This window comes from Venturia canescens, chromosome 10 (genome assembly GCF_019457755.1).
Source record: "Venturia canescens isolate UGA chromosome 10, ASM1945775v1, whole genome shotgun sequence".
Taxonomy (NCBI): domain Eukaryota; kingdom Metazoa; phylum Arthropoda; class Insecta; order Hymenoptera; family Ichneumonidae; genus Venturia; species Venturia canescens.
In genome coordinates this window covers 3,043,880-3,066,738 of record NC_057430.1, presented here as the reverse complement: position 1 = coordinate 3,066,738, position 22,859 = coordinate 3,043,880, and the positions used below count along the sequence as shown (strand labels likewise).

Here is a 22,859-nt window from a genome sequence, read left to right as displayed (position 1 = left end):
TTCCTTATTTATGTTTTGATGAATATATAATTTGCATTTAAATTGCTATGAATTATTTACGATTTACTGCTTATAACGTTGGTTTCTACGAAAAATGACCTGTTTTTCGTAAAAAGTGTATTAGAAATATTTCGTCACACGTCTATCCTTGGACTTTTGCAATATTTCCCCTTGTTTTGTCCATTATATGTTTTGTCCATTAGGAACCCAACAGTATGGAAAAATACGTGGTTGCGGGCCGAGATATGATTTTCCGCTTATAACGTTGGTTTCCACGAAAAAAAACCTATTTTTCGTCAAAATTATACAGGAAATATTTCGTCACAGGTCTGTCCTTGGACTTTGGCGATTTTTTCCCTTGTACTCTAATATGTTTTGTCAATTAAGAACCCAAGAGCACGGCGGAAAGCGGGTTGGAGGCCGAGATATGATTTTCGGCTTATAACCTTGGTTTCCACAAAAAAAGACCTATTTTTCGTCAAAATTGTACTGGAAATATTTCGTCACTGGTCTGTCCTTGGATTTTGGCGATTTTTTTACTTGTACTCTAATATGTTTTGTCAATTGGGAACCCAAGAGCATGGTGGCAAGCGGGTTGGAGGCCGAGATATGATTTTGGCTTGTAACATATCTGATTCGTCGAAAAAAGACTGATACCGCACAATCAGTATTCTAGAGAAGAATATTATACACGAATGCTGTAGGATAGTAATATATTTTATATTTCCTTTCGGTTCGAAATCATTTTCGTTGTGTGATTTAAGAAGTTTTGTTTACATTTTTTGTGGTATAATGCAAAAACGGGCGATCATCAATGTAAATGTCCAAATTTTTTTTCTCCAAGAGAGGATTTTTACGGCTCGATATCAAATCTTTTTTCTGGGTAGTTCTAAACGACAAAAAATATTCTTAAATAAGATTTTCTAAAGTTCTCCATCGTTTCTTTTGTGATATTAAAAAATAATTTCTCCAATGATTTTCTTTAAGTTTTGTACAATTTATAACAGTTTGATATTCTTCGAATGTTTAATGTGATACACTCAATTTTTCAACCACTTCGAACGTGTTCATAATTTTGTGAGATTAAAATCATATTCCGTAAGGTTTTTCAATATTTCGTATCATTCTGAAATTTTCCCCCTTCATTTATAAATTTTGTTTTCATCTGTTTTGATGAAATCATTGTAAATAAGGAAAATATGAAGATTTTTCAATGAAACGAATTTTTTAATTGATTTTCCTTAAAATTTGACAGAAGGAGAAAGAAAAAAAATATACAGGGTGTCCCATTTTAATCTTACACCTGACTTTTCTCGGAAAATATTGCTCGGATCAAATATTGTGTCGAACAAAACTTTTAGGGGTTGAAGGGGGACGTATGATAAAAATTGGTTTGTGGATCAGAAATTCAAAATGGCGGCGTTAGAATGGCCGACATGTTTTTTTCGAATGGAAACATAACTTTTTTTCATCACCAAAAAATTTTTCATCGCAAAACCAAAAACTTTTGTTGAAAAATTTTTTTGATTAAGTTCATATTTTTCAAGTAAGAACATCATTTTCAACTATTTTAGAGGTATCCAGGATGTACCGCGAAGAGATCTTTAACGTACCAAGTGCAAGTGAATTTGCGTGTGCGTCTACATATGCGTGCATACGTGGAGGGGCATGTGTGTGTGTTTTTTATTTTCATTTTATTTTTCAACTTTTTTTAAAAAGAGGGGCATGCAGTGCCTTTATGCCCATAGGTACGAGCTCACAAGGATTAGGTCTCTGCGGTTCGTCACTACCGCAGTATTTTCGGACTCCAAACCCTCCTTGTGTGTGTACTCTGATCCCTCCCTAGAGGTGTTCAAAGATCCCTCCATTCATGTTTAAACATGCCTGAACTCTTCTCTCAAAACCATCAACTGTGCGTAGGAGAACATCTCTCGGGATCGCACGGCAGGCAGCTCTTATCCGCTCCTTCATGTTCTCTCGTGTTGTTGGAGCTTGACGGTAGACAGCGTCTTTTAAGTACCCCCACAAAAAGAAATCAGGAGACGTAAGATCTGGTGACCTTGGAGGCCAATTTACAGGACCGTCTCAACCAATCCACCGTTGACCAAATGTTGTATCCAGATGATTTCGAACAACATGAGCCCAGTGAGCGGGTGCATCGTCTTGCTGAAACCACATCTGTTGACGTGTTTCCAAATCCAGATCTTCTAGCAAAAGAGGCAGTTCTTTTTGTAGAAAATCAAGGTAACGGACAGAGTTCACAATTCCCTCGAAAAAATGGGGACCTATTAATTGCCCGTTCACAATACCACACCATACGTTCAAACTCCATCGATGCTGGTGATCGATCTGTCTCAACCAATGTGGATTCTGATCAGACCAATAACAAAAGTTCCATCGGTTCACTTGACCACGGTTGTTGAAAATGGATTCATCACTGAACATAACGTATCGAAAAAAGTCCCTGGATCGCTCGATTTGTCCCAACGCCCACCGACAAAACGCCACCCTTCGCAACGGATCTGGATTAGGAGTGCCTTGGTGGAATTGTAGTCGGTACGGGTGAAGTTTCGCACCTCTCAATACACGGTGCACTGTCGATTTGGGAAACCCGAGTCGTTCCGAGATCCCTTTGGCACTCAAATGAGGATCAATTGCTATCATGGCTAAAATAGCCATGTTTCGGGCTTCATGCAATACACCAAAATTATTGACTTTTGGGAAACGTCAATAATTAAAATTTTTTAATGTCAATAAGAAGAATTCTTTATTTTAGAAGTCATTGTGATCGCCCACGGATGAAAAATTGATTGAAATGTTTATCTTCTGACTCCGCAGCCATTAGCATGAGACGAAATCGAAAATTTGCAAAGGTTCTGAAATCAGAGAAAAATTCTTGATTCTCGAAATTTTTAAAAGTTCTTAAATTAGAGGAAATTCTGAAAATTAGCAACAATGGCTGATTTCAGTCCCAACGAAATCGTTGATATGCTCCTTACACGCAAATTCACTTGCACTTGGTACGTTAAAGATCTCTTCGCGGTACATCCTGGATACCTCTAAAATAGTTGAAAATGATGTTCTTACTTGAAAAATATGAACTTAATCAAAAAAATTTTTCAACAAAAGTTTTTGGTTTTGCGATGAAAAATTTGTTGGTGATGAAAAAAAGTTATGTTTCCATTCGAAAAAAACATGTCGGCCATTCTAACGCCGCCATTTTGAATTTTTGATCCACAAACCAATTTTTATCATACGTCCCCCTTCAACCCCTAAAAGTTTTGTTCGACACAATATTTGATCCGAGCAATATTTTCCGAGAAAAGTCAGGTGTAAGATTAAAATGGGACACCCTGTATATTGTTTACCAACTCCACCAGAATCCGCATATGTTTATTGAATTCTAATGCTGGCAATTTTTATTTCATGAAAAAACAACGTGCCTCCAAGGATTTTTTGCAGCAATCTTCTTCATTCATATTATCATACCCAGAGATAGAAAGTTGACGCAACGCACGTTGTTGCACAAAAATTTCAAACACTGCATGTAGCCACCAAGATTCAACCGGACAAAAGAAAAAGTATGAAGTGCGTCAAGACCAACAGAATTGCTTACTTTTTAATATGAGCATTGCATTTTGAAAACATGACTTCTTATGCCATTCATAAACAGGCCATTGCTGAATTTTTGTTACATTCATCATTATTTTTTATTATTGATTACTATTTATAATCTATATCCAAATCCTATAATTCATGTATAATTTTTATTATTTGTAGATATCCATATTCCATAATAAAAAATAGGAAGTACTAAGTACCTAGCATGCATGTCAATACACAGAATTTTCCAAGTTTGCAAGTTTCCAAGGTTGCAAGTTTGCAAGGAAAAATCCGCTGCGATTTATTCATCTAAATTTTGATACAGACAGAAAAAATTACTACCGACTCATAAAATTTATTATGCCAATACTAAAAGGATAAAAGACAGCGCACTTGAAAGTGAACAGAACTCATCATTGTTTCATGTATCTTCATTCATATATTTCAGATGGAACCAAAAAGTGAAAAGATTGGCACACCACTTTGCAGGAATATCAAAGTTCATAGGTACTCGCTGCGTACCAGTAATACAAACTTTGTTGCGATGGGGCAAATAACTTTAAAATTACCCGAACCACATTTTTGAAACTTATTATGGCATATTCAAGAAATAAAGTGACAGATACGCTGCATCTTGACGTAAATCAAATAGTGTAATTTAGTATGTCTCCATAGTTATACATCGACAAAATATTTAATCACATCCAACAATGACTCACACACACATGATTTTTTTAATCCATAATGCCAATCCTAAACATGGTGTGAAAATACTCGATATCCATGTCGCTTCATCATGTTGTTACACTTAAGAGGTGTTCATTGCATTTGAAAGATACAAATTTTGATATTACGAAAAATAAGCAACCAATGACTTATTGAAATAAATTTCCAAATTCATCATGGAACAATTCAAGTCAATATCTATGTATTTATATGGCCCAAAGATTTTTTCAAACTCGAGTTTATAAACAAGCAATCATGAAAACTTTCTGTTATGAATTTTCCAATTTATTGAAATCAATATAACGTAATAGAAATACGAATGTTACTCGAATTGTCTAGAGAATGAATAGAAATTGATATGGATACACTGTAAAAGCTAAGGATTTGGGAAAAAGGGCCCGGTGAATACAACCAAACTAAATGAAAGAAAATATTACAACAATACATTGGATTAGACACTTTTTCTTGACCAAATATTTTCAAAATTTATTTAAATTCATTTACATACAACCACGCATATTTTTTCTTTAATATAATTACACAACATAATATTCCTGTGTGGAAAGAACGTTTGAAAGGTTATAATGAACGAACGCTTTTTTTCTCATTAATATTATTATTATTTAACACTATATAATTAGTCACGTCATTAATAATATCGATTCCTTCCACTTAACAATAACCATTATTTTTTTACACTCCGCACGCCACAGCATTCGGGGGATCATAACCTCAAACGTCAACATGAAGTGAAATCTCGCAAATGTGCCATCTTCGTATATATTACGATTCTTGCACAAAATAACTGTAATTTGTGAGAAACGTCTGTTTTTTTCTTTTATTCACTCAGTTATTAACTGTACTTTTTTTTACAATCACAGCTAGTTGTACACTGACACTCGCCTTTCGATCATTATTCCTCCATGGTTTTCATGGTCCAGGTATATTCCTTCAAGGTTTTCAATGTCTATGCATGTTTCATGATGGTTTTCGTGGTCTAAGTTGATGGTTCCACAGTTTTCGATGGCTAGGTCTGAGTTTACATAGTTTATGTTCTCTAGGTATATTTCTCCATCATTTCCGTGATCTAGGTCGATGACTCCATACTTTTCGATGTCTAGGTATGTGTCTACATATTTTTCAATGTCTAGGTATATTCTTCCAAGGTTTCGGATGTCCAGGTATATTTCTTCCTAGTTTTCTTCTAGGTATGTTCCTTCATGGTTCTCGTGGTCCAGGTATATTCAGTCATGGCTTTTGATGCTAGGTCAACAATTCCATAGTTTTCGACGTTTGGTTATGGTTTTCCATGGTTTTCATGGTCTAGGTCGACGGCTCCATTGTTTTCGATGTATGCGTCGACAGCTCCATGGTTTCCGATGGCTAGGTATATTTCTCCATGGCTTTCGTCGTCCTGGTATGTTTTTTCATGCTTTTCGAGGTCTAGATCAACGGCTCCGTAGTTTTCAATGTTCAGGTATGTTTTCCCATTGTTTTCGTGGACTAGGTTGACGTCTTCATAGTTTTCAGTATCCCGGTCGATAGCTCCATAGTTTCCGATGTTGAGGCGAATTTGTCCGTGGTTCCCGATATGAAAGTCAACGGCTCCATAGTTTCCGATAGTGTGGTGAGTTTTTCTAAGGTTTTTGATATCTAGGTCGACGGCTCTATAGTTTTCGATGTCTAGTTTGGCGACTATAGGGTTTTCGACGCCTAGGTGGATGTCTTCGTATTTTTCAATATATATTCGATAATTTTATATTTCCCGATATTTAGGTAAACGGTGTAATGGTTTACGATATATTTCCGCATAGGTCTCGATATCTAGATCTGCGATTTAATAGTTTACATTGACGAGGCAGGTTCAGACGTTACAGAAAACCATGAAAAAATATCACTGGACACCAATAACTATAACGCTGTGGTCTTAGACATTGCATACCATGGAAACATCTCCTTGGACATTGCAAGCCATTGACAGTATCCATGTCAACATGGAATCCATGAAGGAGAAGAAGATAGTTTCAAAAATCATTTTTCCAAATAAACAAATGGAGCTTTTCAAAAACAGGAATAGAAAATTAAAATATCATCTCATTGCATAGGAATTTCCCACTCTTTCATTGGAAAATTTGATTTGTTGAATGGATAATCAAAATCGTCGCCATTATTGCTTGTAAAAGATTTCAACTCACATGAACATAACCGCACATTTTTCGTCCGTCTACATAGAAAAACTGGCTGTACAATAATATAGTGTTGATTGTTTTTGTCACATAGAAAAAAGCACTCAACTTGAAACAAATCGTTTTAAAAATTTTTGTTGAAAACGAGGAATGTATTTTTTTCCTAAATAAATATTGTCCCGCCTCTTAAAAATAAGTGAATTCAGAAAAAAATAATTGAAAAAGTATAAAAGGAACGCCAAGTATTAAAAGGTCGCGACCGTAGTTTCCAATGATTTTATATATTTGCATTATCAATAAAAAACTTGAAAATATAAAAAAAATGAGATCGTTTTCTGAAGTTGCCAAATACAGTGAATAAAATATGGTTCCTATATAGTCGTCACGTCTCTCAAAAAGCAGTGAAATCAGTAAATATTAAAACTTCAAAAAGTAAAAAAGGCACGCCAAGTATTAAAAGGCCGCGACCATAGTTCTAAAAATGATTTCCTATTTTTGCATTGTCAATAAAAAAATATGAAAAAATTATTAACTATGCAAAAATATGAGATCTATTGTAACATATACAGTGAATGAATTACGTTTCCTGTAAGAATTCAGAATTTTGGAAATAAAAAAAAAATGAGATCATTTTCTAACGTAGCCAAGTAAAGTGAATGAATTTAGGTTCCTGTGGAATTCATTCGTGTACAGTTTTAGCCCTAATCACTCACTTCTACAGGAAAATTTTCCAGCAAGCGTCACAGAGCAACAAAGGTTAAGAATGATTCTGCAATTATTAAGAAATTATCATCTGCTTTTATGCTAGCTTAGGTTATAAACTTCAAACAATATGATACAAGAACCTTTTATAAAGAAAAGCGCAAATACGTGTACAAGTGCATGCGTTGTATCTGTGCGATGTACTGCACAAATTCATTGTCAATATTACACACAAACCTGGCGTGCATGCTTTTCAATCGGAAGCTCCGCTAAGGAATGCCTCATCCGACCATATATTTGGAGAAACCTTGAATATCCACTAATGTAACTGTTTTTTAATTTGCCATCCCTTTTCCATCCAACTATTTTATTAAGTAGTTCGACGTGAGATCCCGCGCTGTGTACATAAAGAAAAATATCCATTCTCGACTAGTTCGACTGATAAATTCATTACTCCAAGTGCTTCCTACTCAACGCGTTTACTTTTCTCAAATCAATTTTTACACAGCTTACTCCTTTGTTCATCCATTTCAGTACTTGTGTAATTCACCCAATCATCTGCCCATTTGGTAAAAAAATGAGTGTACGGACAAACGAGTGAAAGTGACGCGTGGATAAATTAGAATGCGTATGCGCATGAAAGAATGGCCGTATCTATCCGTACAAGATTAAGGTATATAAAGGGATTAATTCGTTTCATTTCTTTATCGATTCGTTTGATTGTTCAATTTTATCCATAAATTTCACCCATTTATATTATTTACCAAATCATTATATAACAGGGCCTCTCTTATTTTATTGGGGGATTTGACGTTCATACAATACTAATTAATTGTTGTTTTCATAGTAAATTTGAACAATTGTCTCTTCCCGAGCTTCCGATTGAAAACCGTGCACGCCAAGTTTGTGTGTAATATTGACAATGAATTTGTGCAGTACATCGCATAGATACAACGCATGCACTTGTACACGTATTTGCGCTTTTCTTTATAAAAGGTTCTTGTATCATATTGTGTAAAATGTTTGAAGTTTATAACCTGAGCTAGCATAAAAGCAGATGATAATTTCTTAATAATTGCAGAATCAATCTAGAAACCTTTGTTGCTCTGTGACGCTTGCTGGAAAATTTTCCTGTAGAAGTGAGTGATTAGGGCTAAAACTGTACACGAATGAATTCCACAGGAACCTTAATTCATTCACTTTACTTGGCTACGTTAGAAAATGATCTCATTTTTTTTTATTTCCAAAATTCTGAATTCTTACAGGAAACGTAATTCATTCACTGTATATGTTACAATAGATCTCATACTTTTTCATAGTTAATAATTTTTTCATATTTTTTTATTGACAATGCAAAAATAGAAAATCATTTTTAAAACTATGGTCGCGACCTTTTAATGAGATCATGGGCACTATTTAAAAATCTGCAGAAAAATCTGATTTTTTTACACAGCATAGAAAAATGTTCGAAAATTACGGTAAAAAAAATTGAGGGGAGGTTACCGAACATTTAAGCAAGAAAATAAGTATTAAAAATTGAACATCGTAGTGGCAGTAAATGGATCGTGATTTTTCATTCAAATTTAAGGGATCGTAAATGCTGGAAAAAAAAAATTAAATCATATACGTATTCGTTGAACATTTATCTTGTTAATGGCGTTATAAAAATATCAGGTCACCGAAACTTTAAGAATGAAATCATAAATTAACTACGATTATCGCTCACGATGAATCGTTGAATACTAGGTTCGGTACGACATCGGCAACACCGCTCTATCAGCTGTTTATATATATGTATATCGACGTATATCGTGTTTAGTTGTGACGTGCTTACATTAGTGTATCGGTACTGTACAGGCGTGTATACTTTCTCGGTATAATTAATAGAAAAATGTTTTTTGTTCATATTTATACAAATATTGTGATAACAAAAATATTTGTAATCACAAATAATGACGTAACCTCAAATTCAAATAAATTGTTGATTATGTGTATCAAGTCATATGTGAGTGACAAGCTATCAGTTTACCGTTGGCAAGATAGATATATCTCTCCACCAACAACAAAGTTGCCAAATCAAAAAGTTAACTGGTCAAATTTTTACTAATAATGATATTTTTTTTATATAATTGATAATTACAACGGACCAATTGATTAGTTATGTTAATTTTTAAATCTATAAATTTTGAGAGAATATAATAGCACCAATCCCTTATCATGACAAAAAATTCAGTTGTTCAACGCTCGTGTGGTGGGCATGATCTCATTAATACTTGGCGTGCCTTTTTTACTTTTTAAATATATTACAGAGTTGGCATATTTGGCCACTTGGCCACTATGGAGTTGAGACTCTACCTTGAAAACAACTCGAAGTGAAAGTAGCAACGTAGAACTGTGTAAAGTTGTCGATAATAGAGCACTACCTTATGTGGTCATCAATCCGATATGACAAAATAAGTCTGAACATAAATTATATACTAGTTTTCTCTATGAGTTCTCCATAGATTTTGACAATCTGTATCTAAAAACACTGTCAGTCACATATAGAAAGCACGAGCAAAAATTGGTCGAGACAAGTGTGACCGTTCCAGAGAAAAGTTGCTGCAAAGAAATTCCCCTAGAGAGGGCAAAATTCGTAGAAAGTTTCTCCATTTTTTTTACCGATAGTTTCCTGGAAAATCGAATTGATCTTCAAATCGAATGGAGTTGGGGCTTCTGGAAGAATACCTTGTTTGTGTCTCGTGCAAACTGACATATACATGCGAGCTCATATCGATCGATCACTTTCACAAATCAATCTTTCGAGCGAAATTTATTTCAGTACTCAATATCAATCTTCGTAGCAGAATAATAAAAAATAGATTTTTTTTCATGTGATTCAGGTCAATGAAGCTTTTGAGGTGCTTAAGAGAAGAACAAGCAACAATCCAAACCAGCGTCTGCCCAAAGTCGAAATACTTCGAAATGCAATTGAATACATCGAAAGCTTGGAAGCCCTTCTTGACGGCGACAGAACAGCGGGATCTCAAGGTCACGTCTCACAGGATAATTTGGTGAGCCATTTTTTAAACTAACGGTTATACGATATTCAAAATCATGGTAACCTTTCGTATTTCGTTGAAAAATCTTCCAATCATCTACACAGATGTTATTATTCATTCGGCTTTACAGTATTTATAAGAACTTGGAAAAATTGTTAACTAACCGAACGAAGTTCACCGACTTGCCGAGATACAGCATATCATCTGCTCGTTATTCACAAATTAATGTGTCACAAGTTATGCACATGGGTAGTTCCATGTCAAATCGACCAATGGTTGGAATCGACCCCTTCCGTATTCCATGATTTTTTGTCAGAAGTTGCTTTTTATTATAAAACAAACTCCTGCAAAAGGGAAAAAATTGGAAATTTTTTTTCAAAGGTTATACAAAATTCCAAACCTTACAATTTTACGAATTTTTCAAAATTGGGTTTAAATATCTTGAAAACCATTTTACTGAAAAAAATGGGTTTGGGTCTGTTTCAAAGGGGGCATGAAAAAATATAGATTTTGCAAAAAATGATAAACTGACAAAATTTCGAAAGGTGGACAATCGGAATGAATTGAAAAATTAAAGATCCGTATTAAATTTCCTGTTCTTTTTTTTACTGCCTTTTATTGATTTGAAAATATCCTGAAATTTTCAAGAGGGTATTTTTTTTTTAAATACATTAAGGAGTTTCGGTACAGACGATACAATGTTGCCATGCTAAACCATGCTAAAAGCATAAAAAATTTCAAAAAGTTCAGAATTTTATAAAATTTGGTGAACATATTCTTTAGTGCCAAATTTGACAATACAAAGTTTTTAAGATTTTTCTTCTACACAGTTATCGAGTAATTGATCACTAAAGTTGACATGTATAAGCATAGCGTTTCCATATATATAGGTATACATTCCGGGCATAAGAAATCTGCTTTAATGCATAATTACTCGATAATTAAGTAGAAGAAAATTTTGAAAAAATTTGTGTTTTCGCACTTGGTGTTGAAGAACATTATCACCAAATTTCATCAATTTCTTAATATTTAGACTTTTGTACCGAAACTCCTTAATGGTCAAAAGTTTCCTGAAAAAAATCTAAAAATCCATAAAAAAAAACTTGGAAATCGATGCCTCATTCTTCTTATTTGTTTCGAACAGCTAAATCAATTGAAAAAAATTCCATCTAATTTACGTGCAGCATTAAAATTTATTATATCAATTCGAGGCCAAGTATTTTCTAATGAATTGAAAAAAGTTACCACTTGAGTTACGTGCAGCACTAAAATTTATGATATCAATCAGTGGACAAGTATTTTATTAGTAACTCCAAATTTTGACATTATTAAATAGTTCTAAGAAGCTTTTAAATCCAAAAAAAATCACATGAAAGCTAGTCATTCGTTACTCTATGGTGGCAAAGACTTATAAGGAAATCGATTTTTCTCAGACTTTCAGGATCCTTTGGTATTATTCACAAAATTCAATGTCGATTGGATCGATACAAATTATGTTTAAATAAGTGTTAAAAGTACTTGTCCGGCCCATCACTTTCCGTTTAAACTGTTTATCGAAATAAAAATCAGGGCTTGTCTAGAACTGATGGTTCACAAGTCACAAGTATTCATGCAGAGGGAATTGAGAGAATTATCTTCAAGTAATTTTTACTTAGTTGCACTAATTTAATAAAAAACGGAAACAAATTATTCCGCAATATACAAGGGATTTTATTCTGCATCGATAAATGAAACAAATTGTACATAATATATATGTTCAAGCTGCCAAAATAACTCTCCAGTTTATATTCAATGATGTCAATTTTTACTTCCTATTTATTCTTCCAGCGAACGAATTCCATACGGAATAAGAACTAACCTATACTATTATTAAAAGCATTAAACTAATAATGAATCGCATTTCACCAAATTTTTAACCAGAATTCTGCCGTACAATTTCGTTTTTTTATGATTGATTTTTTATTGAAGGAATAGTGATGGGCCAAACAAGTACTTTTAACACTTATTTAAACATAATTTGTATCGATCCAATCGACGTTGAATTTTGTGAATAATACCAAGGATCCTGAAAGTCTGAGAAAAATCGATTTTTTTATAAGTCTTTGCCACCATAGAGTAACGAATGACTAGCTTTCATGTGATTTTTTTTGGATTTAAAAGCTTCTTAGAACAATTTAATAATGTCAAAATTTGGAGTTACTAATAAAATACTTGTCCACTGATTGATATCATAAATTTTAGTGCTGCACGTAACTCAAGTGGTAACTTTTTTCAATTCATTAGAAAATACTTGGCCTCGAATTGATATAATAAATTTTAATGCTGCACGTAAATTAGATGGAATTTTTTTCAATTGATTTAGCTGTTCGAATCAAATAAGAAGAATCAGGCATCGATTTCCAAGTTTTTTTTTTTTATGGATGAAATTATCAGCAAACACGATACCATCAATGTACTTGTCCCAACCTTTTTTTCCCTAGGGGAAGTTTATGGTTTGATATCACGTCTTTTTTTTCGAAAATTCCTTATTTATGTTTTGATGAATATATAATTTTTCTGCCCTCCGGGCCGAAGTTGCCGCATTCCGCCTACGTCGGACAGAAAAATCGTATACACACCTCGGGCAGGAAAAAGTAAAGCCTCAGACCACATGTTTGTCAGCCTCGGCTTCGCCTCGGCCGACAATTACATGTGATCTGAGACTTTCCTTATTTTCCTGCCCTAGGTGTGTAATATACTATTAATTTAAATTGCTATGAATTATTTACGATTTACTGCTTATAACGTTGGTTTCCACGAAAAACGACCTATTTTTCGTCAAAATTGTGCTAAAAATATTTCGTCACAAGTCTGTCCTTGGACTTTGGCGATTTTTTTCCTTGTACTCTAATATGTTTTGTCAATTAGGAACCCAAGAGCACGGTGGAAAGCGGGTTGAAGGCCGAGATATGATTTTGGCTTGTAACATCTGATTCGTCGAAAAAAGACTGATACCGCACAATCAGTATACTAGTGAAGAACATTATACACTAATGCTGTAGGATTGTAATATATTTGATATTTTCTTACGGTTCGAAATCATTTTTGTTGTGTGATTTAAGAAGTTTTGTTTACATTTTTTGTGGTATAATGCGAAAACGAGCGATCATCAATGTAATTGTCCAAATTTTTTTTCTCCGAGAGAGGATTTTTACGGCTTGATATCAAATCTTTTTTCTGTGGTAGTTCTAAACCACAAAAAATATTCTTAAATAAGATTTTCTCAAGTTCTCCAATTTTTCTATTGTGATATTTAAAAATAATTCTCCTTTCTCCAATGATTTTCTTTAAGTTTTGTACAATTTATAACAGTTTGATATTCTTCGAATGTTTGAAGTGATATCCTCAATTTTTCAACCATTTCGAAGGTGTCTATAATTTTGTGGAATTAAAATCATATTCCGTAAGGTTTTTCAATATTTTGTACCATTGTGGAATTTTCCCCCTTCATTTATAAATTTTGTTTTCATCTGTTTTGATGAAATCATTATGAATAAAGAAAACATGAAGATTTTTCAATGGAACGAATTTTTGGATGGATTTTCCTTAAAATTTGACAGAAGGAGAAAGAAAAATATATATATAATGTTCACCAAGCCCACCAGAATTCGCAATTTTCACATATGTTTATTGAATTCTAATGCTAGTTATTTTTATTTCATTAAAAAACGTGCTTCCAAGGACTTTTTGAAGCAATCTTTTCCATTCGTATTATCATTCCCAGAGATAGAAAGTTGACGCACCCACGTCGATGCACAAAATTTTCAAACTCTGCATGTAGCCACCAAGGTTCAACCGGACAAAAGAAAAAGAATGAAGTGCGTCAAGACCAACAGAATTGCTTACTTTTTAATATGAGCATTGCATTTTGAAAACATAACTTCTTATGCTATTCATAAACAGGCCATCGCTGACTTTTTGTATCATTCATCATTATTTTTTATTATTGATTATTATTTATAATCCATTTCCAAATGCTATAATTCATGTATAATTTTTATTATTTGTAGATATCCATATTCCATAATCAAAAAAAGGAAGTACTAATACCTGGCATGCATGTCAATACACAGAATTTTCCAAATTTGCAAGTATTCGCTGCGATTTATTCATCTAAATTTTGGTACAGACAGAAAAAATTACCACCGATTCATAAAATTTACTATGCCAAAACTAAAAGGAAAAAAGACAGCGCACTTGAAAGTGAACAGAACGCATAATTGTTTCATGTATCTCATTCTAGGGTGCTTTTTTTCAGCAACATTTTTTTTTTTCACTCCCATCTCGCCTTTTTGTAGGGAATACCTTAAAAAAAAATCCCTGAAAATTTGAGCCCTTAATATTAATTTTAAGTACTCGCCCAAGGCGTACAAAGATTTCCCCTTTAAAATACACGTAAAGTTCGATTTTTCTTCTTAAAAGTTCTACAGCTCAGAGGCATTTAATGGTACAACCTTGGTCGATGAGCGGATTTATTCAGAATTAAATGCTCTACAAAAGTGTCCATTGTGGCGTAATTGTAACTCGAACTGGCGAGGTCGTAGAGGTCACTCAACCCAATTTTTTCATGAAATTCTCGTTTTTTTGCCTCTATCTCGTAAATGACAAGAGTTACAGAAAAAATGGGAATGACAAACTTGGAGGAAATTCAATTTCCTACAAAAAAGTATTGAAGCACCAAATCGCTAACATCGATATTTCTTAAGATATTGGGCTTTTAAGTTGAGGTAGTATGGAATTTTCATGAATTATTGAGCTAAATTGTATAAGTTGTTGATTTATTATTCTTTATTGTCACTTAAATCATTAAATATTTATTTGTTAAGTTGCAAATGATTGAAAAGTTGAATAACTGAACGTTTTGAAACTGAAATTCGAAAAAAAAAACATTTTCAAAGTGCTTAGATTTTTTTTTTTACTTTTCACGAATTTTTCAATTGATTTTCCCCTGATTCTTCGAATTTATTTACCAGTCATTGAATACCGATAAAGTTCTAGTTGAAAATATGTTATATATAAGCAAGACAAGATATATAGATATAAAATAATATTGAAATATTTTGCGTATATACAACATATTTTCAACTAGAACTTTATAGGTATTCAATTACTGGTAAATAAATTAGAAGAATCAGGGGAAAATCAATTGAAAAATTCGTGAAAAGTGAAAAAAAAATTTTTAAGCACTTTGAAAATGTTTTTTTTTCCGAATTTCCGTTTCAAAACGTTCAGTTATTCAACTTTTCAATCATTTGCAACTTAACAAATAAATATTTAATGATTTAAGTGACAATTAAGAATAATAAATTAACAACTTATACAATCCAGCTCAATAATTCATGAAAATTCCATACTACCTCAACTTAAAAGCCCAATATCTTAAGAAATATCGATGGTAGCGATTTGGTGCTTGAATACTTTTTTTGTAGGAAATTGAATTTCCACCAAGTTTGTCATTCCTATTTTTTCTGTAGCTCTCGTCATTTACGAGATAGAGGCAAAAAAACGAGAATTTCATGAAAAAATTGGGTTAAGTGACCCGTACGACCTTGCCAGTTCGAGTTACAATTACGCCACAATGGACACTTTTGTAGAGCATTTAATTCTGAATAAATCCGCTCATCAACCAAGGTTGTACCATTAAATGCCTCTGAGCTGTAGAACTTTTAAGAAGAAAAAACGAACTTTACGTGTATTTTAAAGGGGAAATCTTTGTACGCGTTGGGCGAGCACTTAAAATTAATATTAAGGGCTCAAATTTTCAGGGATTTTTTTTTAAGGTATTCCCTACAAAAAGGCGAGATGGGAGTGAAAAAAAAAAATGTCGCTGAAAAAAAAAGCACCCTATTATCATAGTATCTAGAGTCGCGGCAGCGACTCTGAGACAAGTACATTTATAAGATATGACGAGTTGCTGCCAGAGACTCTTTACCGGAGCGATAGCGTTTCCAATTGTTTTCGAAAATTTTCAAAATTTGTTTCTTCAATAATTAATTAACTATATCATTTCGGAGAATATTATACGTTGACATATTTATTATTATTTTTTTTCTTTCGATTGCGACCTCTTCGAACTCTGTAGCTTGACGCGTTGAAGAGATATTAATTATTTATTTTTTAATTGCATCAAAAAATGGGTCGGATTTTCGCACACATTTTTGATGTTTATTTGTTTTATATCTAGTGACAAATCGGGTGCCATAATACATTTTATATACCGATATATTTTTTTTCTGGTGCCATAATACCAATATATACCTATATATATTCGTGTCGTATGACGTATGGTGTGTTGTTTATGCTGATAGATGATGAGGTTATAAAGATCGCGAATGTTACAATTCACCGAAACTGTTCCAATTTTTTCCGGTTCTGTAGAAAATAAATAAAAGCAGTACAATGTTTTAGTGAAAGTGGTGAGAAAAAAGTGAAGAAGAAAGAGATACAGACCGAGGAATCCAAGAGTGTTGTGTAATGGAAAAAAAAACGAAAATTGTCAACAACATACGAATTGATGGTATAAAATATTTAGAAAGGTTAGAGATTTTTTCTATATATATCTTGAGATGTAATCCGAATTCTGAAACATTAGAAAAAAAATCCTTGCCTCCGCTCTCTCTCTCTCTCTCTCTCTCTCTCTCTCTCTCTCTCTCTCTCTCTCTCTCTCTCTCTCTCATTTTCTCATTCATTCATCATCAAATGAGAAACTCATTTTCTCTAGAACCTATGATTATGCTATCCACAACAATCTATTCGATCCATTGCAATCGGGTTATAGACGCTCTTTTAGTACACAAACTGCTCTCCTGAAAGTTATTGAAGACACTCGATATGCATCTGATAAGGGCAATCTAACAGTTTTAGTCTTGTTCGATTTTAGCAAGGCTTTTGATACGATACCGCATCTTAATTTATTAGCCAAATTACTAAGACTTGGTTTTAATGAGAAAACTCTGAAATGGTTTTTGTCATATCTTTTAAATAGATCTCAGGCAGTTGTCGACGAAAATGGCAAACACTCAAAATGGCTAAATATCACAGCAGGGGTACCGCAAGGTTCCGTTCTTGGGCCTCTCCTTTTCATGTTGTACATTCATGATATAGGTAAAAATATTCGTTACTGTAAAAGGATGCTCTTCGCCGACGACACTCAAATCTATATTCACTGCAAACCCTCAGAACTAAAGCCATAGCTAAAGTTACTTATGATTCGAATGTCATTGCCGATTTTGCTCACTTAAATGGGTTGTCTTCAAATGTCGGTAAATCAAAGGCTTTGATTATTGGTAGCAATTCTTATATCCGTAAAATCGATTTAACAGTTCTTCCTCAAATACAAGTTAATGGATCTCTGTTACACTTCACAGATGAAGCTAAAAATTTAGGTGTCTTTTTACGATCTGATTTGTCGTGGAAAAAACACATCTTATTTATTTCTAAGAAGGTAAATAGTATTTTACACAAACTCAAATACCACAAAAACTCTCTATCCGTGCTGCTTCGAACGAGGCTGGTTACTGCTCTTGTTCTACCTCATATTGACTATTGTTGTCTAGTATACCATGGTCTCACTGATGAGCTTAATACTCGATTGCAAAGATTAATAAATTCTAGTATTCGGTTCATATTTAACCTTAAACGTGATGAACACATTACCCCGTACCGTAAGCAACTGAGATGGTTGTCTGTCGAAAATAGAAGATTGTATTTTCTTGGAATCATTATATATCAAAGATTATTCCTAACGGTACCCGAATATATTAAAGATCTACTTCTTCTTGTTACTCAGTTAGATCGAAGATCCTCTCGTCTTGTGAGGACAGAAATTTTTACATATTCCAACACATAGAACTACTAGATACCATAACGGGTTTAGACTATCTGCGGCTTATTTTTTGCATTCTTTACCTCGTGAGATTATTAATGCGCCGTCTCTAAATAATTTTAAACGTAAGCTTTTCCTGTATCTACTAAATTCGGAGGTGTAATTGTTTTTCAAATTCTATGTATTACTGATGATTATTACTATTGAAAATGTTCTCTAACCACCATTGTAATAATTCACTTATGTTGTAAACACTACTGTATATTGATTTTGCCCCATAGCGTTGCTAGGGCATAATAAACTATCTATCTATCTATCTATCTCTCTGATTGTATCATCAAACTTGTCAACGCATTTGAATGAAAAGTGATGGGCCGGACAAGTACTTTTAGCACATATTTAAACATCATTTGTACCGATACGAAATCGACGTCGAATATTGTGAATACCAGGGGATCCTCATTTTTTTTGGATTTAAACGCTTCTCAGAACAATTTCATATTGTGAAAAATTATGGATTATATACTAATAAAATACTCATTCTCCGATTGATATTATAAATTTTAGTGCTGCACATAACTCAGATGGTAACTTTTTTGATTAACTAGAACTTTCTCAAGTTCCGGATGCTTCCCGTAGGAATGAATTTCTCACATTCTATTTGAATTTTTTTTCCTTTACAATATATTTACGGATTTGTATTTTTTTTAATATAATGTTTTTTCATGATTTGTGAAAGCTTTTCTTAATTGTTTTGTTGAAATTATTTACAGTTGGTTTCGTAATTTTTTTTTACATACCATTATGTTTTGAATTTTTTTCATTCGTCATCCGATGTACTCGTCACTTTTGCATTTATTTGACAACGTTTTGTTCCTTTGAATCAAACATTATTCATACATTACTATTAACAGTTTTTCATACATTGCCAAGATTTAGAAGATTCATTTTTTTATTCATTACGTTTGATATGGTTTTTTTTTGTAACCTTCAGTAATGAATTGCCCATTTGAAGCAAGTTTCGAGAGAATAGACCGAACAACTTCCTATAAATCATCGCGCATTTGTGTTTTGAACTACACGAGTGTCACATGGGGTTTCACTGAGACTACTGTCCAGATGGCATAAAACATAAATGTACTTGTCTCCAATAATATTGAAAACGCACATAGCACGCGCACAGGCCTCTGCCATCAGAATATTTTCATTTCAATATTTATATTTTTTCATTTTTTAACTCCTGACTGCCTATTGGGCACAAAGACGGGGATTATGCGTTCCATTGTTAACAGTAGGTTGGGGGACATTCCTTTGTCGCCAGTTTTCTAAGAAATGGTGATAATTGTCTTGACCAATTTTTTACACAATTTTTTATTTACGCAGGTTCTTATGTATAGTATTTTGAGATACATCGCGTACTCTCTCGTTTATTTAAGGATGAACAGGGCTGAAGGCTGTTTTTAGATAACACTCTAATTTTTTTATATCTTGCGATACCAGATTTCTTTGCTATGTCTGTAAAATTTCAAGACCCTTTATCGACTGTTTGCTTGAAATATTAATATTCGAAAAGTACAGAAATTAACATGTCACGAGAAGTAACAGGAGTTAACACCCCGACAGTTTTTCTCATAAAAAAATGATAAACTTTAAACAGTGAGAAATAAAAACATATTGAAAAAAAAACAAAAACTCCCGATTGAAAAACCCCTTCACTTAAGAAAATAGTAGTAAACTTTAAAAAGTCTGAAATAAAATAGATGTCAGGATTTTCATCGGGAGATGTCTCTAATCAAATCATTGAATAAGAAGTAAATACATCTCCTGATGAAAATCTCGACATCTATCTCATTTCAGACTTTTTAAAGTTTATTTGAACTTTCAAAGACTTTTTAAAGTTTTAAAATTTGATTACTTCAAATTAGCGTTTCAAACAGCAGAAAAAATCTCGGTGGTATTACAAAGATTTTTTCTAATCTTGTTTTTTTATAAAAAAGTCTTTTCCACATAAAATCAATCCAGCGTTCACTGTAATATAAAAGGTTTTTATCAGAATAAATCGTTTCGCTTCTTACGGATCTACTTTCAACGAAAAAAAAAAAAACAATGAAAATTTTAACATAATCAGAAAAAGTTACAATTTTTGTTAAAACAATATTTTTAGTAATAACTATCACAAACATTAAGGTATATCCAAACGTTATAGTATCTCTAAATTGTAAAGTAGAGTTATAAAAGCAATTTTTTGTTACCCAATTTTAATTTGCGATGTCAGAATAAACCGATGTTGTAAATGAATTTTTGGAGAAAAAAAATTCAAAAGTTGTAAGTTCTGGAGGGTTTTCCCTCCGTAAACGAGAAGATTAAAAATGTTTTCGTTGTGCATGAAACTATCGAAAAATTTTATTTATTTCATGCAGTACATGACGGAGTCAAAACATATTGGAATGCGGACCCTGTAATGTCGGTAGGAGTCGTTTGAAATCCACCAAAAGTGTTCACATCCGGTACAACATCGATACAGTAGTGGCGTTGACATTCTATTCGTAGGGTGCTGACACCCGAAGACGAAGCAACCTTTCAGACCTCGTGTTGACATTCGAACCAGACGGTGTTCCTGATCTTAGTACATGCAACTTGCTCATTGGGATGGCTTTAAAATGATCTTTCTTTTTATTTGCCGCGTCTTGAACGTTGATTAATAGTTAAAAAATGTCTCCCGAGCCCAACATCAAAAGTTTCTGACAATTAAATGAAAATGAATCAAGTTATTTCTGTGGAAAATTAATAATAACGTAAAGTGTGCATTATGATTGAAAAATAACTGGATTTTATATCCAATAATGCATGAACGTACGAAAACCGTTGGAGGCGAAAGCCATTGAACTTTAACCCAATGAATTCGATCAGATGAAATGATTTTGCTGAAATAAATCGATGATCCGGGCCGTTGTACATTTTAACTAAAACATCTTGGTAAGAAGGTCATTAGACTTTATTGATACTAAGAGAATTTCAATTCTATAATGTTTGTAAATAAAGAATTATTACTTTTCAACAATTGAATTTATTCATCTATATTGATTCTTGACAGTCATAAAACCTTAATATAAATATTTTATTTTTAGTTAATCCGTTTTCCTTATGACTTTTTTCAAGACGACTAAACTCAGAACTTTTCTATCAATGTCAACTTGAAGCTGAACAATAATTTATTTATTTCGAATAATTTAAAAATAACTGTTGTATTTTGTATCCCTCTAATATAATATCAAAATGATGGTCCACATATGTACTTATTCAATAATTTACATCAGGACATTTTTTTTCGTTATATAATTTCTCCACTGATATACGTATGAAAGATACGGAAAAACATATTTTTATTTACAAATGGATACAACCAAACTTGACTTTTTTTGCCTGATTATTAATTAAAATATATCAACGGGGAACAGCAACTTTTTAAAATCAAGTATAAGACTACGAAGCAGTATGAAGTGTCTTCAAGATATTTGCTTCATCTTTCATGTAATATTGCATCCCTGTCTCTTCCATGCATCAAGAAATTCAGATTTAATGATAAAAAATGTAATTTTTGCATGTAATTTTGATTTACAAAAGGTTTCCGGTTCGGTTATACATGTCTTTGTTTAATTTTTTCTTCCCCGTCTTGTATTATATAAAAGGATATGTATGAAGCTTTAACCATGTACAAAAAGACCGAGACAAAGAAAATATCGGTTCTCGATATTCTGTCTCTGATATAGTGAGGTGTATAGAACGGAGAGTAGAAAATGTCGTTACTTGTGTCTCGATATGTATAACTATTGTACTTTTACACATTTATCCGTCCGTCTATTCATCGATGTTCAATAAAAAAAAAGAGCGTTCATGATTACCTATATGATATTTGCGTATAACTGGATGGATAGCTCGACCAAAAATTATATCTGATTGGAATTTCCGTACTTCGTGATGCAATAAAAATCTGAAAAAATTCAACAACATTTGGAAAGCTATGAACAACAATTATCAATAATAATATTGCCCAAAAGTTAATAACGAATTGTTTAAACAATTAATTATTCAATAATTTTGCGGTGATCTATTGTTTTTTTTTACGAATCAAATGTGTGTATTTTTCCGAGTGCTCATGAATTTTTTCAGAATTTTCGTGGATTTTTGAAATTCCCTTTTTTAAATTTTTTAAGTGGCTCTATTTGTACATTTTTCGTGGAAAAAAACAGGAAAATATCGAAAAGAGGCTTAAGTACTATCTAAAAATTTTTCTAAAAATCTGAAATTTTGGGAAAATGTTATTTTTTTACATACTAACAATTTCCGTTGGAGCTCCAAAAAAAAATATCGATTTTTTTGCATCACCCTAATATATATAAGTTATTTAATTTGTTTCTAAAATAAATGACGGGGTGTCGCCGCCGTTCGGAAATATCGTATTTTTTACTCGTTCAATTTTGCCCGATTTGCTGTACACTTTAAAGAAAATTTAGTGAAACTATCAAGAAAATCTAAGTTAAATCAATTTAGCGGAAGTGAAATGTAAGCTTCGGTAGAAAATTCTCGCTATTCTTGTGTCGAAAATGACGATTCATTTAATTTTTTTGTTATGTATAGAGTATTACTAACCGCCATACTTATGATTTTTTTCTTAAAAACAAACTGACATTGTCAAAGAAAAAAACGTGGGAGCCTCATCGAAAAGTAAGGTAATTC

General features: G+C 32.8%; 1 protein-coding gene across 9 annotated transcripts in view; it reads left to right on the top strand.

The window, feature by feature from the left end:
- The window catches only part of nau (nautilus), a 222,938-nt gene that overhangs the window by 18,603 nt on the left and 181,476 nt on the right, over nucleotides 1-22,859 (top strand). For all 9 annotated transcript variants that reach the window (XM_043430489.1, XM_043430487.1, XM_043430485.1 and 6 more), the window contains one exon: nucleotides 10,100-10,270. In XM_043430489.1, coding sequence (XP_043286424.1) covers nucleotides 10,100-10,270 — 171 coding nt within the window. The remainder of the gene's footprint in view (nucleotides 1-10,099; nucleotides 10,271-22,859) is intronic.